The sequence below is a fragment of the Populus trichocarpa genome, chromosome 5 (assembly GCF_000002775.5).
Source record: "Populus trichocarpa isolate Nisqually-1 chromosome 5, P.trichocarpa_v4.1, whole genome shotgun sequence".
Taxonomy (NCBI): Eukaryota; Viridiplantae; Streptophyta; class Magnoliopsida; order Malpighiales; family Salicaceae; genus Populus; species Populus trichocarpa.
This window is the reverse complement of record NC_037289.2, coordinates 21,292,969-21,313,328: the sequence shown is the minus strand read 5'-3', so window position 1 is coordinate 21,313,328 and position 20,360 is coordinate 21,292,969. Positions and strand designations below refer to the sequence as shown.

At 33.8% G+C, this 20,360-nt stretch overlaps 3 protein-coding genes across 5 annotated transcripts; 1 reads left to right on the top strand and 2 right to left on the bottom strand.

The window, feature by feature from the left end:
• The first annotated feature begins 1,243 nt into the window (after positions 1-1,243).
• On the top strand, positions 1,244-3,708 carry LOC7464832 (uncharacterized). The gene is made up of 5 exons (XM_002307541.4): positions 1,244-1,473; positions 1,609-1,689; positions 2,970-3,141; positions 3,257-3,346; positions 3,442-3,708. The coding sequence occupies exons 1-5, from the start codon at positions 1,381-1,383 to the stop codon at positions 3,582-3,584; spliced, it is 579 nt and encodes a 192-aa protein (XP_002307577.2). The 5' UTR covers positions 1,244-1,380; the 3' UTR covers positions 3,585-3,708.
• A 224-nt stretch (positions 3,709-3,932) lies between these two features.
• Positions 3,933-6,424, bottom strand: LOC7464831 (uncharacterized). The gene is made up of 7 exons (XM_002306734.4): positions 6,223-6,424; positions 5,956-6,013; positions 5,576-5,881; positions 5,428-5,476; positions 5,249-5,343; positions 4,618-4,739; positions 3,933-4,207 (listed from the first exon to the last, which is right to left on the bottom strand). Exons 1-7 carry the CDS (start codon positions 6,354-6,356, stop codon positions 4,150-4,152), a joined length of 822 nt encoding a protein of 273 aa, XP_002306770.3. The 5' UTR covers positions 6,357-6,424; the 3' UTR covers positions 3,933-4,149.
• Positions 6,425-7,382: 958 nt separating this feature from the next.
• Positions 7,383-18,874, bottom strand: LOC18099644 (transcription factor BHLH42). Of its 3 annotated transcripts, none has more exons than XM_024601628.2 (9): positions 18,753-18,874; positions 18,155-18,333; positions 17,709-17,963; positions 16,003-16,099; positions 14,693-14,707; positions 14,487-14,543; positions 13,839-14,388; positions 7,812-8,734; positions 7,383-7,687 (listed from the first exon to the last, which is right to left on the bottom strand). In XM_024601628.2, exons 2-9 carry the CDS (start codon positions 18,256-18,258, stop codon positions 7,607-7,609), a joined length of 2,082 nt encoding a protein of 693 aa, XP_024457396.1. In that variant the 5' UTR covers positions 18,259-18,333; positions 18,753-18,874; the 3' UTR covers positions 7,383-7,606. The 3 variants fall into 3 exon arrangements, with proteins under 3 accessions (XP_024457396.1, XP_006383662.2, XP_024457395.1); XM_006383600.3 differs by having other exon boundaries at positions 18,155-18,328; positions 18,753-18,862; XM_024601627.2 differs by lacking the exon at positions 18,753-18,874 and adding an exon at positions 18,511-18,746.
• Positions 18,875-20,360: the final 1,486 nt, after the last annotated feature.

Below are 20,360 nucleotides of genomic sequence, written 5' to 3'. Positions count from 1 at the left end.
TTTTGGGATAATTTGTCACCATGTAATAATCTGTTCAACTGATCACCAAATTATATATGCATAGAGTATTTAGGTACTAGTACCACGTTACGTGTGGAGATGTGGTGTAATCACCAACCAATCACCATATCCAAAACCAAAATGATCATGAATTGTAAATCAGGTTTGCAATGTTGATGATCAGGTTTGCAATGTTGATGATCATGGAGTAGTGAGTTTTACGATAAGTCGGTTTAGGAGTCCGGTCCAATTATGTTTCTGAAAAAATTTGAATTTTTTATTTTAAATTATTTTTATTTTGTTTTTGTATTGTTTTGATATGCTGATGTCAAAAATAAATTTTAAAAAATAAAAAATATATATTATTTTAATATATTTAGAAGTAAAGAAACACATTTTGGTTTTATTTTTATGGTGTCCAATAATTTTTTTTATTGGAACTTACCTTTGGAATTTTTTCGGGCATTTAAAGTTTTTAAATGTACAAAATCAGATAATTGAGATGTATTAAAGACGTTTGTTATTCATGCGAAGACCATAAGAAAAAAAATGTATTTAAAGATGATGCTTTGTTTAAAACATGAATAGGAAAAATACAAACCAAACAATAAAAATATATAAAACTATTAGGCTAAGTATTTTCTTTAAATATAAAAAATAAAAAACATTGTCGTTAAAGTTAAACTTTACTGGAGATCGAGTCGGCATAAAAAACAAGTTATGAATTACATAATTAACTAAATTTTTTATAAAAAATAATCAAAATTGAATATTTTTTAAGTCAATAAGTTATGATTAAGTCATGAACTAATTCAAATTTTTAATTAAGTTATATCAAATTAATTTTTTTTATTAAATTTAGTCTAAATTACGTTCTAAATTGATTCATCGACCATTCCGGTTTTTTAACTATAATAAAAAGGCTGTAGGTGGTCAGATTAGTAAAATTTACAGTCCAAAGAACCGCATAAGTAGGGTAAATGTTGTAAAAGGTAAGGTGGTTTTATGCTTAAATCTAGTCCGAAATTAAGGGTCAGTTAAAGCAATTGAAGGACGCAAATCATACGCTTACAGGAACAGCAACCATTAGGCAACTGAAAATCGTCATCATTTCGTCCATATCTCTTGGAAAACATTGTGCACGCGCTGAAGAAGAGAGTGATTATTATCTTGTTATTAAGGTCCCACCATCTATCATTTATCGCCCCCTCTTTCCACGTAACTATTTAGTTAGGTTGCAGGTCAGAAGTTGGAGCTTAAAAGCCTCCATCTCTCTACTCCAGAACAAGAAAGGAACTAAAATTACAATCCAAGCCTGAAGAGTGAAGCCGGAAACCTCCCTTTGCTTTTCTCTCCCTTTTGTCCTTCTCTCTGCGTTCAATGGCCGGTATTGACGATGGAGAAGTTGGATTTGAAGAAGCAATTTCATGCCTACCTTCTCATGTTCTAGATGAGGCTATATGGGACTCCAAGGTATAATATATACACGTACACATGATACACAAACATTATCATTCTAATGGATCACAGTTCAAGTTTTTGTCTGTCTTTACTCTTTAGGTTCCTAAGTTTTTGTTTTTGAAGTTTCGGGGCCATGTTTTATTTTAGGAATATGTGAAGCAACACCACCACCACCACCACCATCAATATCGCAGTCTTCCCAAATTGCCTCAAGACCCACATCCACAGGTATGCGCTTCTTTCCTTCTTGTTGCTTCCACTTCCAGAAAGTGTTTTTTTTATATATATATTTTCAGTTCAAACGTTTGTTTTCGTTTATCGAATATTGAAGAAAATATTGTATTGCTATAATATGATTAATTAATGCTACTGAAGTCAGGGTTTCACTTAAGCGAATGCTAGCTGCTGGTTGCTTAAACGTCCATAACCCAAAAACTAGGAAATGAAAGTGAGTGTATAATTGATTTTGAAGCCTAATGGCCATTCGATCGGTTTTCAACCATTTATGGCCTTGTTTTAGAGCCCCCAGCAAATAGTCTCGATGATGATATTATCGCTTCAAAGGGTCCTTTGCACGCTTCTACATTTTGGTGTAATTAAGGTGGAAGAGGCGTTAGATGGAATATAGACATGAAGGTTGATGGCGTGTCATTTCTTACACGCATGCATGAAATCTAAACGACAGGACATGCAATTAATAGAAAGATGGCTACTAAACTGCAGGTAAAACGTGATAGGAATGCTGATAGATGATGAGTAGGTTACGATCATGTCATTAGCCTCTTGTCCTCACAAATAAATGGTATTTTCAACAGTTACAAACCAAAACGACATGCATTATGTTTTTTTTCCTCTGTCACTCGGAATAGATATGGATAAATTCTAGTGGTTGATGGTGAGATAAGCTTGAGAATTTGGGATGTGTCAAGCAGCTTTCCGAGAAGCGGTTTGCCGTTGGCATCGGAATTCTTCCTTTTTGTGATCATACGTGATATATATAGAAAGTTTTCTCAGAGAACGTCCAAATCACATAGGCCTATGTACCCAACTCGATCCTACGGATGGTGAGTTTAGATAAAGATGGAAGACAATTTTACACAAAACATCACACAAATTAATGTAAACACACTGGATCATATATTTTTTTTTAAAAAAATTCTGAGGGAGTTGAGTAACCGACCATATATACGTTTTTAACCACGAAAAAGAGGAGAAAACCAAGATGCTTACTGATAAAATAAATATCCTGCACAGAGCAAGACCTTCTAAATGATTTTAATGCGCACTAATTCGGGTGAAATACTGTAGGGTTCACAGTAAAATGTTTTTGAGTGTTTTCATAGTGGTTCTTTCTTTCTGTTAACGACCGAGGTTGTAAATCTCTTCTCTGAAACCAATTTTGCTAAATTATAGAAGTATAGAAGATATCATTTAAAAATATTCCTTTAAAATATCTTTGTGGACTCCAGTAATGAAACTTTATAACCCCACCTGCTGTGTCCTATCAGCGCCCAAAATCCAGCCCAAGACCAGATTGTAGAACAAAATACGCCACTAACTGGGCATCAGGGGGCCCTGGAATGCAAGCTGTTTTTCTAGATTCTGGTAAAAAATCATCAGGGACCGGAGTTTTTCTTCCACAAAGGGCAGGAACCAACATGCAATCTAGCAAGAAGCCAGGTACTGCATCTTTGATGGAATGATGCGAACGTCTGATACCACAACTGTGATCCTGCTAAAATGAACAGGGATTGAAAATATTATAACTGATGTACTGTCTTTCATGATTGTGCAGCTTGCGCTCCTGTTCTCCTCCCCGCACGTGTTGTTCAAGCTCTAAATATCAATGTGCATGAAATAGGCTTGCACATATCACGCCGGCAAGGTTAGGCTAGGCTAGGCTTTTTGCTCTTCTCTTCTATGCGTATAGCTTTTCTTCGCTTTATGATTAATTTGTTGCCAGCTATTGTCTTATTGCAGATGCCAAAAATAAATCAAAAGGCAGAGACTGCAATTCTTTCAAGAAGAAAAATAGCAAGGACGTGTCAGCACAATGCGCTGTTGCAATAAATAATGAGAATTCTTCACCAGAGATATTTCTTCCCAAAGAGTGGACTTATTGATCCCCAAAGGGGCTGCCATATCACAGTGCATAAAAGCAAGAGCTCTCATTATGTTGTGCTGCTAAATATCTTGTACAATGTAAATTGAATAATAATAACAGCACGCTATCTCCTTTATTGTTTATCCAAAGCTTCATTGGCATGAGACTTCTTTATAGCTTGCATGCAAGTAAGATATTGGTAGGACAGCACTGGGTTTAATCTTGAAAAAATTTCCAATGACAGGATGGAAGTCTCTGGTGGGTATTATATTAGCAAGCTATATTTTGATCGTCTGATTGATGATCTTGTAAACTAAAAGGTCAAGCAAATAGCATAAGGATAACATACAAATTTGTAGTCGAGTGAGAATACCAAGGGAAACTACCAAACGTCAATTGATAATAATGCATCACAGATCTACAGAATTTTTGACCGTTGAGTCAAGGCTGGTGAATAAATTTGACTAGAGATAAGATAAGGACAGTTACTTACAAACGCTGCTGCATAGGTGTATTGTATTTTAAGGGAAGCATGATCAGAAGAGGAACAAGAAAAGCTGCTCTCTACAATGATGAAAACACTGTCATTCTTCTGTTGGGATCTTGAATGCAAGGCCCTTGACTACATGGCGACATTGAAACCTGCAAGAGAAACTCACGTTGCTTTATGATGTGGAATTATCTCGTGACTCATACAATCTCATACAGCATCAAGAAGCCGGTGGCAGAAAATGCTTCAATTCTCCCCAGCTTCTAGATTATGAAACTTGTAAAGTTAAAACATTTTCTTTTCTGGAATTGTAAGAGGCACAGACCAAACGATGCTGGATTATATTTTCCCTACCTTCCTCATTTCTGACCATGAAGCTGACAAAACTAATCTATCCACTAAATCATTTTGGGGTGGTTCACTCATTATCAATGTTAATTTCTGCTCTTCAAATTATTCAACTGATATGGTTTCTCAATCTTCTACTATAGAATTGAAGCTCTCAAGTTCAGATAATAGAAAACCTATTAATGATATCAAAACAGCAGTCATTGTCCGATACCAGATTAAATCATTTGAAGCAGATTCTCTCGAATTTCTGGAGCTGCTGGTTTGAGAACCACAATCAGGAGCATCCATTTCCAGAACTTTTCTACACTTAATTTGCAGCCTGGAAGGCACAATCTGCCCAAAAATGCAATCAAACAAAACAATCATATGAAATTAATGCAAGATTGCCCTTGATCTAAAAAATCAGAGTAAGAATATGATAGGCGGCCTTCCAACAAGGACAACGACTGAGAAGCACTGATTCTATGATCTCAGAGATATTTCATTTTGATGACAATCAGAAACTGTTCTGAAGACATCAGTTAAAACATGTAAGATGTGCCTCAAACAAGGATGGAACATGCATGCAAAAAAGAGAATGCAGCCAAAATTAACGTCTTTGTATGAAATTCATTGTTTCATCAACATGATTGTTCCATTAGAGTATTGTAAAGATCAAAACATTGTTAGCCAATTCAGCAGTAAAAATAAGTGGATTTATTTCTAAGCAAAGTAGGATGCATGATTTTAGTATGATTGTGATAGTGGTTGTTTCTTAAAGTGATATATAATATCTCAGAAAGTAAAACTTATGCAACTAAAAGCACAACAAAACTTTTTGGTATGTGTAGCTAGATCTATACCTTTTTACTGTATCTGAAGTCACGTTTTGGAAGAAAATGCAGGGGCAAGTTGAAAGAAGATGGAGCTTTAACCAACAGAAACAATTTACTAGGACCTATGGAAAGAAAGAAACACGGAAACATCAGAGTTTCCTCCCAGCAGATTAGCTAATAATGACAGGACAAGCTTTACCAGATACCTGGATACGAACTAGATCCAGCACCCTTCGAGATCAACGCACGAACAGCCTGTCAAAAGACATTTGACCTATCAAACTTTTATAAAAGTTTGTCAAATTTGCAACTTAATATGAAATTACAAATAACATAGATGTACATATAGCAAACCTTTCTTGAAAGCCCTTCTGCAACTTTGCTTTTAGCAAAACCACCATCATCTCTTGGGACAACATTTCCACGCGAAAAGCACAATTCATAGACATGCTGGGGCCGTATTGGACTAGCCCCAAGTACTAAAATCACTTCCTCAATGCAAAGAACCTCACTAATTATGAGCTGCAACGCACTCTCGAGCCCACCAACTGTATTAACCAATTTCTCCAGTCTCTTAATCCCATGTTTCACCTCCCTCATTCTACTAATGTGATTTCTTCGAACAGATGCCTTTAATTCGGTATTTGTAATTGTCGTCTCCTATACATAACAATTCTTTGGCTTCTAATAATAATAATAATAATAATAATAATAATATGTAGTTGATAACATACCAGCTCTTTATACTCTGTTTGCAAGGAATCAAATTCAAGACTAATATCCTGAAAAATCCTGCATTATCAAGAAATAAAAGATTTCTTAGAGCATTTTCTAATTCCCTTCTCTTGATCAATAATTACCTTCATATTAACAGTATTATTTGGAAAATTTACTAAGAAAATTATTTCATAAAAACCTGATCGGCGTCTGCAATATCAGTTATCGTTCTTGAGAAGAAGAAAAATTGAAATTAGGGGAAGCAGAAGAGAGAAGTTACTTACGAAGGGATTTGCTGGTGCATATAGAGAACAAAACCGAAAACGCTTTTGATAACATGGAATACAACTGAGTTGTCGATCGAGTCAGCGTTGGTCTCGATCTCTGTGAACTCCATATCCGATGAGCTTACTTCCATCGTCGTTTGCTTTAGTTGAGAGATGCTTTCGCCTTTCGGCTTATTTGAATAGATGTTTGGGAGGGACGGGAGCGCCCACGAGAAATGGGCTTTTATTACTGGGCTTGGCCTAATTCTATAAATACTGCTGCTAAAATTCTACTTTATAATTATATATTCGGTTATTTTTTAAAATATATTTTTTAAAAAATATATGATTTTTTTTATATTAACACATAAAAATTTTTAAAAATATTAAAAACAAATTAATTTCAAATTAAAAAAAATCAAAATTTTATAAAACATGATTTAGCGTAAAAACAAATAGCTAATTGTATGGCTTTTCGCAGAACCAGTAAAACCATCTATCATTATTGTGCATTTTGCACCCAACTTGACTCTGTTAATCCTTGACTCCACGAACTTATCGTAAAAGGAATCCATGTCTTTTTCTTCACAGAGAGAGAGAGAGAGAGAGAGAGACCCCAGTAAGGCTAAATTCTTAATACCCAATATCTGCATAGACATGAAGAGTTGATTCTTGGAATTTACTTGCTAATCTCGTATTCTTTCAATCACTTTGATCAAGTGGTCTTAAGGGGTTTCTTTGACGGTGGAATTAGGGTTTGGAGATGGGTTAAGACTTATGGTTCTTGTATAAGAGAAATTTATCCTATGTTTTGGTTTTTTAGTCTTTAAGAGGTGTGGGCGATTCGATTTAGAAGAAGAAAAAAAGGGGTGTCGGGGCCATTATAATTGTTTTTAGAAATTTCTGCTTGAGGCTGCCTCCAAAAGCTAAAAGGATAAAGACCTTAAACAGTTAGTGCCCTGTGCTAAATTCTGCAAACTGGCATAAAATGATGCTCGGACAAGTTGCATTGCTTGTTTAGTTATAAAAAAAAAAAAAAAAAGACGTCCCATTTGTTAGGCGCATTTGGAGTACAAAGCAGTTTTGCCTGTGCTGCTAATTTTGTCTCTCTTTCCCCTTTTCTTTTATCCTGCTGCTTTCTTCTGTGTTAGTGCAGGGAGGAAAATTGGTTGGTCTGATTTACACTATAGAAAGCCAATTTAATGTCGGCTTTTCTCGTAATCTGCTGAATATCATACAAGCTTTGTTTACTTATATTATATTTCAGGGATAACCACTTGACCATAACGAGGGTCAGAACAATATACTAAGCTATGCACAGCTAATTAGCAGAATTTATCAGAAAGAAAAAAGTCAGTTCGTCGGGTTTTTCCCTTGATATATATAGTAAGAGTCTCTCTGCTCAATCATGGGGTATTATTTTATGTATTGCTCTCTTCACCTCCACAATGCTCACCTTCTTTCCATTAACATTCTCCTTCACCTGCCAACATAAACTCATGGAGTTACTCAAGGCGCAGATAGCTCTCATATTTCTATTTACAGACAAAAGAAAAGGAAGAAGATAATGATGAAGGTGTTTTGTATGGGAGAAATTAAAGGCATACCTTGGCCCTCAATTCCCCTGCAAAGATCCCATTGTTCAAAGAAGACTGAACCGCAATAGTTTCTATCCTGAGCTCCCTTAGCATTTGCATTATGTCTAATAAAAGCCCCTCTCTAAAACCACATTCCAACTCTAACAATGCGTCACTCTCTATTATCGACACCTCTACGCTGGTCTCCAGCTCCTTATGGACCACCGGCTCTGGCTGTGGCAAGGCACCCACCGTTTTGGGCTTGGCACCACCACCAGCACTATCCTCTACGACCCTCATCTTCCTCTTATCTGGCAGAGGCCCAAGACTCCTCGCCCGATCCACCACTGTGACCCCACTCTTTTGCTTTTTCAAACTATCGGAAGTAGAAGTCCTCTGTGGACGGTCCACCGATCTCGGGCGTTGCTCACTCTCCATCTGTTTATTACGCGTCTCCAAATCCTGGATTTTTTGACGGAGTTGCTTCACGTATTCAATTGTGTCCCCTAATATTGATGCTTTGTCCATTTTGGTCACGAAGGGCACCAGCGACCTTAGCATTATAAACCTCTCGTTTAACTTCTCTCTCCGGCGTCGTTCTGCTAGCACGTGATTGGCACTGAGCTCATCCTGTGGGGTCCCCTTGCGGAACCGACTGGCTGCTTCACCGTCACGTGACTTTGGGGAATTGTCTTCGCGGCTTTTGCTGTGGAGGTGTGGTACGCTAAAGAGAATGTATTTTAGGAGCCACTGAGAGGTGGTCTCAACTGACACGTGGAAGAGGTGATCGGAGCGGTTTGTCCACCTGGAAAAGGCTGATTGGTGGTACCGTGCCTCGTATGCAATGGACGATGGCTCTGCTGCCAGCCATACCGGTTGGCTTTGGAGGATGGTCGATATGGTTTGGGAGTAGTGCGTGTCCTCTTGCGCCAAGTCTTCTAGCGGAGGTGGTCCTGCAAAAATAAAGCTAATTATTTTAAGTACAGTAGCACTTTTGTTGGATTGCGCTGATGATATGGGTCAAGGAAATGTCAATACACAGTGAATTTCGGTTTTGCATTGGCTACTTGAAACTTCGCTGGTGGCGCCACCCAAAAATATGTTCCAACTTTAAAGAAATGGCAGTCAAACAGACGTAAGCAGCTTGCTCAAAGCACACGGAAACAACAACACAACTAAAAAAAAGTAAAAAAAAAAAAAAGTACAAACAATATATAATTTTGTTATATAATATCATCACATAAAAATTTTGTAACTGATTTTTTTTTCTCAAATACAATCTAAATAATTCTATATATAGTCTATCTCGAAGAGAAATAAACTCTAATAAATAATAATGGGTTTATTCAAGGGATTTCTGAATTAAATAGATAAAATAGAATTACAAAGCACAATATTTGACAGCCTAGACTACATAGAAAAAAAAAACATCATAAAAGAAAATATTTGCCTAAATTATATAGGAATTAAAAAAACTAAGAAAACAAATAATTTATCATAAAAATCTTATTGCACCAGCTTCCCCGGGTGGGAGATAACTCATCATCAAATTCAAAAAACTTTTATCTTGATCTTGTGAAAGTTCAATAAAAAATAGTCAACCCTTCACGTACTCAACATTTCCATTAGAAATATTATACCTTCTAGCAATATGCTTAGTCTTTCTAATAACTAAACTAATTTTAGTGTTACGGTGAAAATCATGTGTAGCAACTCTTATAGCAACCTTCTCAAACTCTAACTCAACTAACACACTACAAGGACCAAACAATCTCTTCCATTCATCTTTCATATTGATCATCACTAACAAGAAATGTGCTAGTTTTTCCACCATAAAAACTTTTAAACATATGCTTTACAAATTTTAATTAAGTATACAAAAATCAACTTTGACCCCATAAATTCTAGAGTTGTCCTAAAACACTGTAAGGTAGATCTTCCACAATATATTTCATAAAAAATATCATCTAAAAATCACATCTAATTTGGTTCCCTTTTTATGGGTGGTTTAACTATTAAGATCAGATTCCATTTTGCTCATTATTTTACTAGTGTTGTGGTAGTGGTTCTACTCAAATGACGTAACATGAACATATTTTGCATACTTAGGGTCATCACATACTAGATTTATGCATTGAAACCTTCTTTTTTAGTGTCATCTTCCTTATTCTCTTTGAATTTTGTTAGTTGATTCCAATACAAAAATGAAATAGCATTATAAAAAAAAATCAATTTCAACATCAGATTCTTCATGAAATTTCTCTTGTAGACCTCAATTAAGAGACCACCTCTTCTACTTACATCTCTTAAACAAGTTTTTAAAATTAGATATGGATTCTTGATTTTCTCATGATATTTTATTTTTCTCTTTTTTATCTTTGTCAATCGACAAGATAATTTTTCAACTTGCCTCTATAAGTTTATCATTGTAATCAACAAGTTAGTTTTACAATCTATCTCTACATGTCTTCTATTATTAGTTCGTAAACGTCTATTTTCTAAGGAGGAACCTTGTTATCCCCTTCTACACAAGAACATTCTATTACATAATCTCTTCCAACCATGGTTATTCATTAACATTCAGCAACTAACCATCAATAATCATTGGGCTAATTCTGAAACAAGCTCTTAAAATTACCTATGGATTCATAATCACTCTCCTCTAGCTTTCCTTTTTTCATCTAAGCCAATTGACAAAATAATTCTCCAACTTGCCTCAACAAGTTTATCTCATATACTGATGGGTTCATTTTGCAAATTGTCTTCATATATTTTCTATCACTAGTTTCTAAACACCTCTTTCTTGAGGGGAAACCTTCTCATCCCTTTTTATATGAGAATGCCCTATTATACAACATCTTCTACTCATGGTTATTTAACGACACTTAGCAATAAACCACTAAGAATTGTTGAGTTAATTCTAAATTGGTTCTTGAAATTGATTTTGAATTTGTGATCACTCTCCTCCAGTTTTCTGCTTTTCATCTCATCTAATCAACGTGTTACCTTATAATTTATCTTCACATATATTCTATCATTAGTTCTTGAATGTCTCTTTCCCGAGGGGAAACCTCTTTATCCTCTTCAACAAAAAAATATCATGCCATGTGATCTCTTATAGCCATAGTTATTCAATAGTACTCAACAACTAACTAAAAAAATTATTGGGCTCTAATACTAACTAACACAAATTGAAACAACATGAGAAAGATAATTAAACATAAAATTCTATCGAATGAGATCACCACACAAAATTCTTATTCAAAATCCATTACTAAATATTTAAACCAACTAATGCATGTAGGAACAACACAAGAAAGATAGTAAGCACAACTAACATATAATTTAGTTAAATAGGGTCACCACATAAGAATCTTGATTCAAAATTTTATTACTAAATAATAATCCTCAAGTAGCATGCTCAAATAAAATATAGATTACTTAATTTATACTAGTCTTAGGTTTATCTTGAAAAGAAAAAAATTATAATAAATAACTATAGAGTTATTATAGGGATTCCTAAATTAAATAGAAAAAATAAAATTACTAAGCACAATATTTGATTTTCTAAACTAAATAAAAATAAAAATAAAAATACTTAGTAAAACAAAAATTAAAAACAACCTAAAAGACTTAGTGTTTTCAATGTAGCTCCCTTCACATATCACTTTTCACTAGAACAATACTCTTTTTTCTCAGCCATCAATTTTTTTTTCATTTTTTTAAATCTAGTCCTTAAACATTGTGTTTATTGGGAGTTGGTCTTTGTAATTTCTTCCTGTTAGCTTTGTTTGGGAATGTCAAAGCCTTGAAAAAACATCTCATTATTAGGTTGGTTATATAGTTCCTTTGTTTTGTTTTTGTTAAACTTTTCATTGGATCTTTTTTAAAAGTTCCTTTTTATCCATTTAGTTTGGGGATCAAACATTCCAGTCCAAGCCTTTTTTTTGTTCTCATCTTGGTCCCTGATTTGAGACAGGGGAGAGGGAGTCACCAGAAAACAGTAAAAGAGAAAGAAAGTTATCAGTTAGTCAAGATTCTGGTCATGAAAAAGCTTATATTTGGTGTTATCTTGTTTGAAAAAGTAGATTGAGTCTTAAGAAGTTTTTTAGATTCGATTGATTTTTTGTTTTCTAGGTATTTTAAGGTCTTTTAGGCTTACAAATGAGTTTATCAAGGCTTTTATGGTGTTTTTGAGGTATTTTCAAGTGAAAACATGTCAAAAAATAAGCTTTTGAAAACACACTAAAACATTAATTTAAAGTAAAAAAAATAAAAATATTTCATTTTGTTTCAAAAAAAAACTTTTAAAACATAAAAACAAACTAGGTCTAAAATTGTGATTTAAACTTGGTCATGCTAGGGTATCAACATCCAATGCAACACATGGTTCATTATTGATTTTGTCAAAAGGAAATCTCCCCGCTCATGCAGTATTGTTAGTTCATAGTAAATGGATTGGGGCCACTCCCGCAGCTCTTTTCTAGGATCCTGAATCCATGTAGCTAGACATGTTAGGCTTGCTTGTGTCATTATTCAAAAAATTAAAAGAAATCACAAAAACATTTAGGTTTAAGGTATACCATGCTCTAAACCATATTTGATTTTTATTTTTTTATTGTTATTTATTTTGTTTTTTAATTTTGGTTGATTAGGATTTTATTTCATGATTTTATTAGTTCGTCTATTATGGGGTAGCCTAGTCTCATGACCAGAGTTATGAGTTTAAAAAATTAGCTCGATTTGACTTTGATTTTTTTTTATAAAAAAAATGATATCCTTTTCATTTTTATCCTTTTAATGAAGTTATTCTATTCTCATTTCCTGAATTACAGGTTAGTAAAGTTAACACGTATTTTTTTAATGTTTTTTATCAAAAAAAATTTTCTATTTCTCCTTTCATTATTTAATTTACTCAAATGTTGACATTCGTTGTTTTATTTAATTTTTTCTATGTGGGGTTATCTTGACCTTACAACCGGGTCATGAATTCGACATGCTAGCTTGAGTTAAGTTTTTTTATCTTTTTTGTTTAATTTGATTTTTTTCAATTCGTCCTTCAATATTTGATTTGTTAATAATTGAACTTTTGATTTTTTATATCTTTATAAGGATATCCCATTTCCATTCAATATTTACTTTGTTATTAAATGAGATCTTCGAGATTTTTTTAAGAATATTTAGAGGATTTTTTTTAATAATATTAACAAATATTTATTTTTTTATTAGTCATTGTAATTTTTTTTAATATTGTATTGGCTTTGTTTTATATAATCATGTTATTAAAATAACAAATTTTTCACAACGAAGTACAAACAACATTAATTAGTGTAAACCCCATTATCTTTTGGAAAACAAAATGCTCACCCTCCATCCTTGTCGTATTTAGTTATGAGTTTGTTATAATTAAATAAAAATTTATTTTAAATAGATTAATAGGATAGCTCTAGATTTAAAAAAAATCTGATCGCGTTAAATTAGGATAATAATTTAAAAGAACCACAAAATTTGAAATTATTACTCCGATCGTTAGATTTTTAAATTTCAAGAATCTTGTCCCGGGCCCAGATTTTGATAGTTTTTGTGATTTTGCTTGTTATTTTTTTATTTCATGGTTTTTTCTTTTATAATCTCAAATGTTTATTTTGTTTTTGTAATTAAGATAGAGATTTTCATCTATTGAAGACTCTATAAATATGCTAAAAGAGAGGGACCAGAGGATTGTTATACTGAAAACAATGAAACTTGTGAACTTGAAGTTTACGTCTGTAGTTCATTTTATTATTAAAATTCTCGTGTTCTTTCTTTGTTTATTATTATCTTTAACTTCCGCCTACATCACCTGTAGTGATATTGTAAATGAGCAGTGAGTGGCCCATAACTACTGGTCCACAACCCTAACCATCAAAATTTAATTTGGAACCCAATTTATGATCATCTCTCCTAGCAAGAATATTTGACGTATGCATGCACTATCATTCATTTTTTTCCTCTTATTTGAAATTAAGAAGAAGAAGAAGGGAGAAGGAAAAAAAAATACTAGTACCATTTTTTTACCTGAAGCTGATGGCTGAAGGTTGCCACTGAAAGGGTTGTCTTGCAACATTGTCCACCTCCGAGCGGACTCCGCTTTATACGAGTCAGCTCGGCTCCGGTGATCCATCGAGTTGTCTGGACCAGTCAAAGGAAAATCCGAGTCCAAGTTATTAGACCCATCATCAGGAGAACCAAGCCTGATATCCTCAGACATCTCAAGTTGCATCAACTCGCTCGGCTCAGCTGCTACAACTTGATGAGGGTTTTGAGCTTGTCTCGGTTCTAAGTGATCATCGCGACTGGTTTCGGCTTCTGAGTCTGAATCATGTTCCTCCTCCTCCTCATCTTCTTCTTCATCCTCATCAATTTGTTCGGCATTGGCTGATGGCTCTGCAGCCACATAGAAGGGAGGAATGGGTGGAGGATGGAAACGAGGGTGGTCATGAGAGGAGGTGGCAGGGCTGGAAGTGGAGTGCTCGGATAAAGCTGGTTTTGGGGGAGTAAGGTGGCGGTGGTGGTGGTCACTAAAGAAGGTTTTTACGTGTTGGATAAGCCCAAGATCCTCTTGAACCTACAATTGCATATTACGATCACCAATTGATATACAATTTGAAGTCCTTATATAAAAAAAATACATCGAGGAAAAATATAGTAGCAGAATTTGTTCACCTTGTCTGTTGTGCCAAATTCAACAACACCATCGAGAAGAGGGATGCACACCACAGTCTGCATGAATATATTTTTTTATATACGTTAAAAATATGGCAAAATCGTGTGTGATAAAGTTATAACATGGAAGAAGAAAGAAAAGAAAGAACATGACAAGTATATACTTAGTAAATTAAGGATGTAATAGCATTGGCAAATAGATTTACCTGTACACGAGCACTCTAGTACAACATTATGATCGATCGGTAAGAGGTTCATGATCAGAAACGAGAGAGAAGATAGTTAGCATTTGTTTTCTAGTGAAAAAAATAAACAGTTTGAAAATTGAAATTGAGAATGAAACGATGAAAAGAATAACATGCGAGCCATTTATTAAAAATCTTGTTTTTTTTTTTGGTATTTATTTTCTAGTTTAACTTTTAATCGAGTTAATCTATTTCTTGTTTTTTTTTTTTTTTTTTGCCTAATTACACATGAGATCCCACACTTCTTATGATATTATAGAATTTTAACTAATTAATTACATTAGTTTTGTTTATCCAAAAATAGGGATATCTTGTTGAGTGTGAAGATGTTAGAGAATAATATTATAAATCATATTCTGGGACCTCACCTAATAGCTTAAACTATTGGGTTGAGATAGTTCCTTGACATGGTATCAGAGCTTTAATGATCAAGTGGTCTCGAGTTCGAATCTCACCATTTTTATTATTTGATAAAAAATTAAGTATAAAATAATGTGAGCCTGTGCAAATTTCAAGGCTAAAAGGCTTTCACTTGAAGGGGTGAAATATTTCAAGAAAGATTTTTGATGATTCTTTTGAGAGAGTCATAGCTGAAAATGGGATGTGTGCTCCCCCATTTTCAGTATAAATAAAGGCCATGAGGGTAGCTAGAGCAAGCAACAGGAGGCAGCAAAACATGCAGTAGAGAAGCTTCCTTGGGCAGCAGCTGCAGTAGCAGCATAGAGATAAAGCGAAGTGTGAGGCAAGAGTTAAGGTATTTCTCCTCCTCCATTACCGTAAATTGTATTTTTATTTTTATCTAATGAAATTAACTATACTCCATGAACTAATTCATTACATTATTGTGAAAATAAAAATATGTTTGGTCTAAAAAATAGTAATAAAAATATAAAATAAATCTATTCCTAAAATATTTTAAATTGAAATCAAATATATATACTTTCAAAATAGAAAATACATGGAGATATATCTTTTTTATTCGACTGTCTCTATTTTTTCTGTTGCAAAATATTAACCAAATATTACCATAAGTACCATTGATTATAATCATAATAATATTTCTAGCTAATTCAATAAATCTTGGATATTCAAACGCCATCCCAATATTGAACTATATGTCGGATTATATATAGCGTGTAAGATATATATTACAAGGCAGGTCTCCATGCACATTCAATTTAATTAATTAGTTAGGCTAGCAGGTTATATAATACCATAAGTTTAAGCCATTTAACGTGGATAGTCAAAATGAAGGCAGAAGCAAATAATACCTTGGCAAGGATTGCTCTAGAGAAAGTTTTGCTATCAATCTCGTTTGCACCAGTAAGCCATACGTGTCGTCTCCTTGCGTAGGCCTTTCCTGGTAACCTGCACGTACGTAAAATCCATACACTTGATATGCCATTAAGTCTTGTTTACATGCATGAACAGATTACATATTTGCAAGAAAGGGAATATTTCTTAGAGACGAAGAATGAGAATTGCATCAATAAATTATAATTAAGTTGCAGCCAACGCTGGATATGCGCGCAAGCCATAGAATTCTTTGGTACAGGATCAGTGATTAACACAGTTACATGCTTCATTGCGCGCGGCACTTCATTGATTGCTGAATATATGACCTAGCTCAACACTTTATGGACAGCAATCGATCGATTGTTTTATAATCTAGGTAGGTCCTAAGAGTTGTTACATTAATGGAGTTCATAATCAAGAGGAGACATGAAAGTATGGGGTGAAATCATGCATGGAGCTAGCAAGCTCAAGTGATGAGAAGGAGAGTTGCCAAATATATATCCCATTTTATAAGGGCACGGGCTTAATTTGTGCCTTATCAAAATAAATGGCATCTATGGTTAGTACTAATGAAGTTACTGAATGACCCAATTTTGAAACTTTTGATTTATTAAGAGGTATATCGCGCAACGCAACTTATAAAAATACATGTATTACAAGTTTTCAATGAAATTCACCACACGATATATCTTGAAAACAAAAACTCTTTAACCATCACTAGTAGTAAAGGCAATAATTTTGCTGTTAGAGGGTGTTTGTGAATGTGTTAATGGTTATTTTTCATTTTAAAACGTATTAAAATAATATTTTTTTATTTAAAAAAAATTATTTTTAACATCATACATCAAAATAATCTGAAAATATAAAAAAAATATTAATATAAAGCAAAACAATACTAATTTTTTTAAAAAAAATTTCAAAAATATTTTTAAAACACACTACCAATCACTACCCTAGTCTCTAACGTAGCTTTCGACCTTAACTTGATGCACTTTCAGGAACATTTTTAACGAAAATCCAAGATGTTCTTCCTAGGAAATTAAGAAGACGTACGACATTAAAGCTCACTCACCTAATCGACATGTTGCATTCTGAAAAAGTAACATCTACACTTCCAAAAGTGATATACTTATCGACGATCATAAGTCAGCTTCTTCTCAAGAACTATTAAATCGAAAACAGTTTTTCCTTACCATTATTTTTATCCGTCAGGCAAGCTATCATAAAGGATCCTACGCCCTATCTTAATTACTCCCCTACAATGTACTCTCCAGCCTTTTCGTCATTTACACCCATCGAACGGCCACCATTTCTTATGAGGGGAAGGTTTTGGTGTCTTTACATTATTTCTTCACATCGGCAAAAAAATTTGAATTCAATGCCACTAAATTAAATATTAACTTTCTTGGATATTGGAAACATTTGAATTCTATTATACCACAAGTTTCAGAGAGGTTGAGAGAGAGTATGTTCGACAAGTATAACTAGGCGTTAATTACTTCATGATAACTAGCATAATACAACAAACGAACTCAATATCACCCACACATATATATTCTACTTTAATTCTACTTACAGACTGATTCACTGGGTTTCGCTTCAATATCAGGAAATTTACATTGAAGTAAATCAAATAACTAGAAAGAAAAAAGATGGAAAAGAAACAGAAACACAAACTTACCCACCACCAGGAGGGAAAGAGAAGGAAACACACATCAGATAAAACCACTCAGTCTCCGTCAAGTCCTCCGGTGACAAGGCGGCGCAAGGTCGACGTGCTGGCTGGTTGGTCTCTCCTATAGATAATGAATCGTAGAGCTCTCTAAGCTGCTGACTCCTTTGCAAGGAGGCTTCTTCAGTCGTAACCTCCATTGGTTGCACTGTTTTTCTAGTCTTGATTGGCCCATTGTAATACCCATCTCCCCACACTAAGATCCTGAACAACAGTACGCAGTTCTTAATAACACAAACTTATAAATTCATTGAGATTGACATTATAATTCTCCAAAACCCAGATTGTATTTGATACATGTGAACATGATGAAATATTTTGAAGTTTTACTCATCAATCTATCATCATACATAAAACATATAAAGGATGCATCATTTCTGGAAGAAAAATATTACCCTTGTTGTGGACACATTTGCCAAAAGAGACTGTATGTCCATTGAACCGATTGCACTGCAGCCTGTAACATAGTCTGCAAGCGGCTACTAGGCGGGGTAGCCATTCTTGCAACTGTATATTGATCACCACCAGAGAGATACCTCTTCTCCTTCTAATACTCCAGCTCCTGCTCTCTACTCTAACAAAATCAGTCGAATAAAATAGGTCAAAAATGAAAAAAAAAAAAAAAAAAACACTTCGGTCTTCTTTCTTATACAAGGACTAAAGACACATAGGAAAGGAACTCAATCAGGATCTGAACTAAAATCAGATCCTTGAATACCAACCAAGAAAGGGAGAAAGAATTGGAAAGTACTTTTTAAAGAAACAGAAAGAAGAAGAGAAGAAGGTGCAGTGGTAGAGCGCAGACTTGCAGGTAATGAAGACAAGACAGACAAACAAAAGAAAGAAGGGCAGATGTGTGCATGATTTTGAGGAGATTCTAGCTACAACTACTATTCCTACAATGATCACTTGCCCAACATAAATTGCCCCGCCCACCAGACCTTGTCAGATGATCATCAATCCATAAAAGGGTTATGAGTGGCCTTTAGTTACCTTTGCTCTGTATGTATTGTTGAAGATAAAGATTCTATGGGCAGAAATATGTATGTATATAAACGTAATGAGAGAATGAGAGAAGAGATTGGGAGAAGGAAAGAGAAACAATGTCACTGTTTTTCGATACAAGAGAAAGAAAATTAGACAGACTTTGAGATTTTGACTGGTTGTTCTACCAGACAGTTTGATATTACTCTTTTCTACTGTTTTATATCTGCCATGATAAGGTGTATGCGCTGGGTTTGTTAGTTGGTGTGTTCGCGAGCGCGTGCTCGTTTGGTGAGGGATCATATTTGTTTAGGTGGCAAAGACTGGGCGTTGGGATCAGTAGTAAAAGGAATTGGAGTTTCTGGAATACGGATTGCATTGAAACATTTGCCCCTTCTTTTATACTAATATATATCAAGTTATTAAATCTATGATTTCTTAAAGAAGTGTCTATATCCTTGTGCCGTGTTTCCTGAGCATCGTAAGATCAAGGATTTTAGAATATTTGACTAGTTATACTAATTATATCAATTATTAATCTATTTTTATTTAATTATATAGGAATTAAAATGTAGTTTGTTTTTTTAAAAAAAATTTCAAGCTGACAATTTTTTTTTAAAAAAAGCTTTAAGACCATGATGTATTAGATTGATCTAAGTCAACTCTGATTAACTCATCAAACTTATAAGCTAGGTTATAAACTCTAATGGGTTCCATTATAGTTTTTTTTATTTAATCAATGATAAAAAAAAATGAAGACTAAATCAAAATAAATAAAATATCAAAAGATGAGCTTGAAAAAATTTAAAAATTTAAATAAAAATTCAATGTTTAATGATGAAATTAAAAAAATAAAAAAGATCAGGAGAGATGTGGGCCTCGGTGGCCCAGTGCATTAGGGCCTTAAAAAAGCCTAGTGCATGGGCATTGACAACCGCCTAGGCAATATTTTTTCTTATATAAGTTCCTCCACCCTTTATTTTATATATATATAAAAAAAACAAGTGATATGTTGCCTGCGACTACTACCTAACCCATAATCTAAGCACCATTATGGTGGATAAAAAATTAGGGGTGGGTTTTTTTGGGATAAAAATATATTTTCACCCAAAAACAACTAATAAACACCATAAAAATCTTCTTAAATCACATGTCAACCCTAAATATATTAGTGTATATGCCATGTAGCTAATTGGTTGGTTACATATGACAATGATGTTGTTCATGAAAAATCATATTTATTACTAATAAAGGCTTTTTTTATCTTTAATATTCATTGATATTTGATTAACGAATCTAAAAATAAATTTATTGGAACAAAAATGTTTTGCAAAGATTTTTTAAAGTTTTAATAATTATGAGATTTCTATTGCATTAAAGCATTATTTTTAATTAAATGTTCATGATAAAAGCTCTATTAAGACTAGATATTAATTTGAGTTTGAGATTGTTACATATTATGGTTTTTTTTTTATGAAAGAAAATAGTTGTTTTCATAACTAGTTCATTTATTAGGGATATCTAGAACTAATATGAATGTACTTATCAGATGACATATACACTGAAACTAACCTGCACGAGAATTTTGTATGGAGAGATTATTAGTGTTTATGAAAA

Bases quoted from the DNA above. Each gene is read 5' to 3' on its own strand.
- LOC7464832 (XM_002307541.4), top strand. From the start codon at position 1,381: ATGGCCGGTATTGACGATGGAGAAGTTGGATTTGAAGAAGCAATTTCA. The intron at 1,690-2,969 runs GTATGCGCTTCT...GTGTCCTATCAG, and splicing joins CTCAAGACCCACATCCACAG to CGCCCAAAATCCAGCCCAAG. The intron at 3,347-3,441 runs GTTAGGCTAGGC...GTCTTATTGCAG, and splicing joins GCACATATCACGCCGGCAAG to ATGCCAAAAATAAATCAAAA.
- LOC18099644 (XM_024601628.2), bottom strand. From the start codon at position 18,258: ATGGCTACCCCGCCTAGTAGCCGCTTGCAGACTATGTTACAGGCTGCA. The intron at 16,100-17,708 runs GTAAGTTTGTGT...ACGTACGTGCAG, and splicing joins TCTTTCCCTCCTGGTGGTGG to GTTACCAGGAAAGGCCTACG. The intron at 14,389-14,486 runs GTGAACAAATTC...ATGCAATTGTAG, and splicing joins AATTTGGCACAACAGACAAG to GTTCAAGAGGATCTTGGGCT.
- LOC7464831 (XM_002306734.4), bottom strand. From the start codon at position 6,356: ATGGAAGTAAGCTCATCGGATATGGAGTTCACAGAGATCGAGACCAAC. The intron at 5,344-5,427 runs GTATCTGGTAAA...TTCTTTCCATAG, and splicing joins TGGATCTAGTTCGTATCCAG to GTCCTAGTAAATTGTTTCTG. The intron at 4,208-4,617 runs GTATCGGACAAT...TTTCTCTTGCAG, and splicing joins GCTTCAAATGATTTAATCTG to GTTTCAATGTCGCCATGTAG.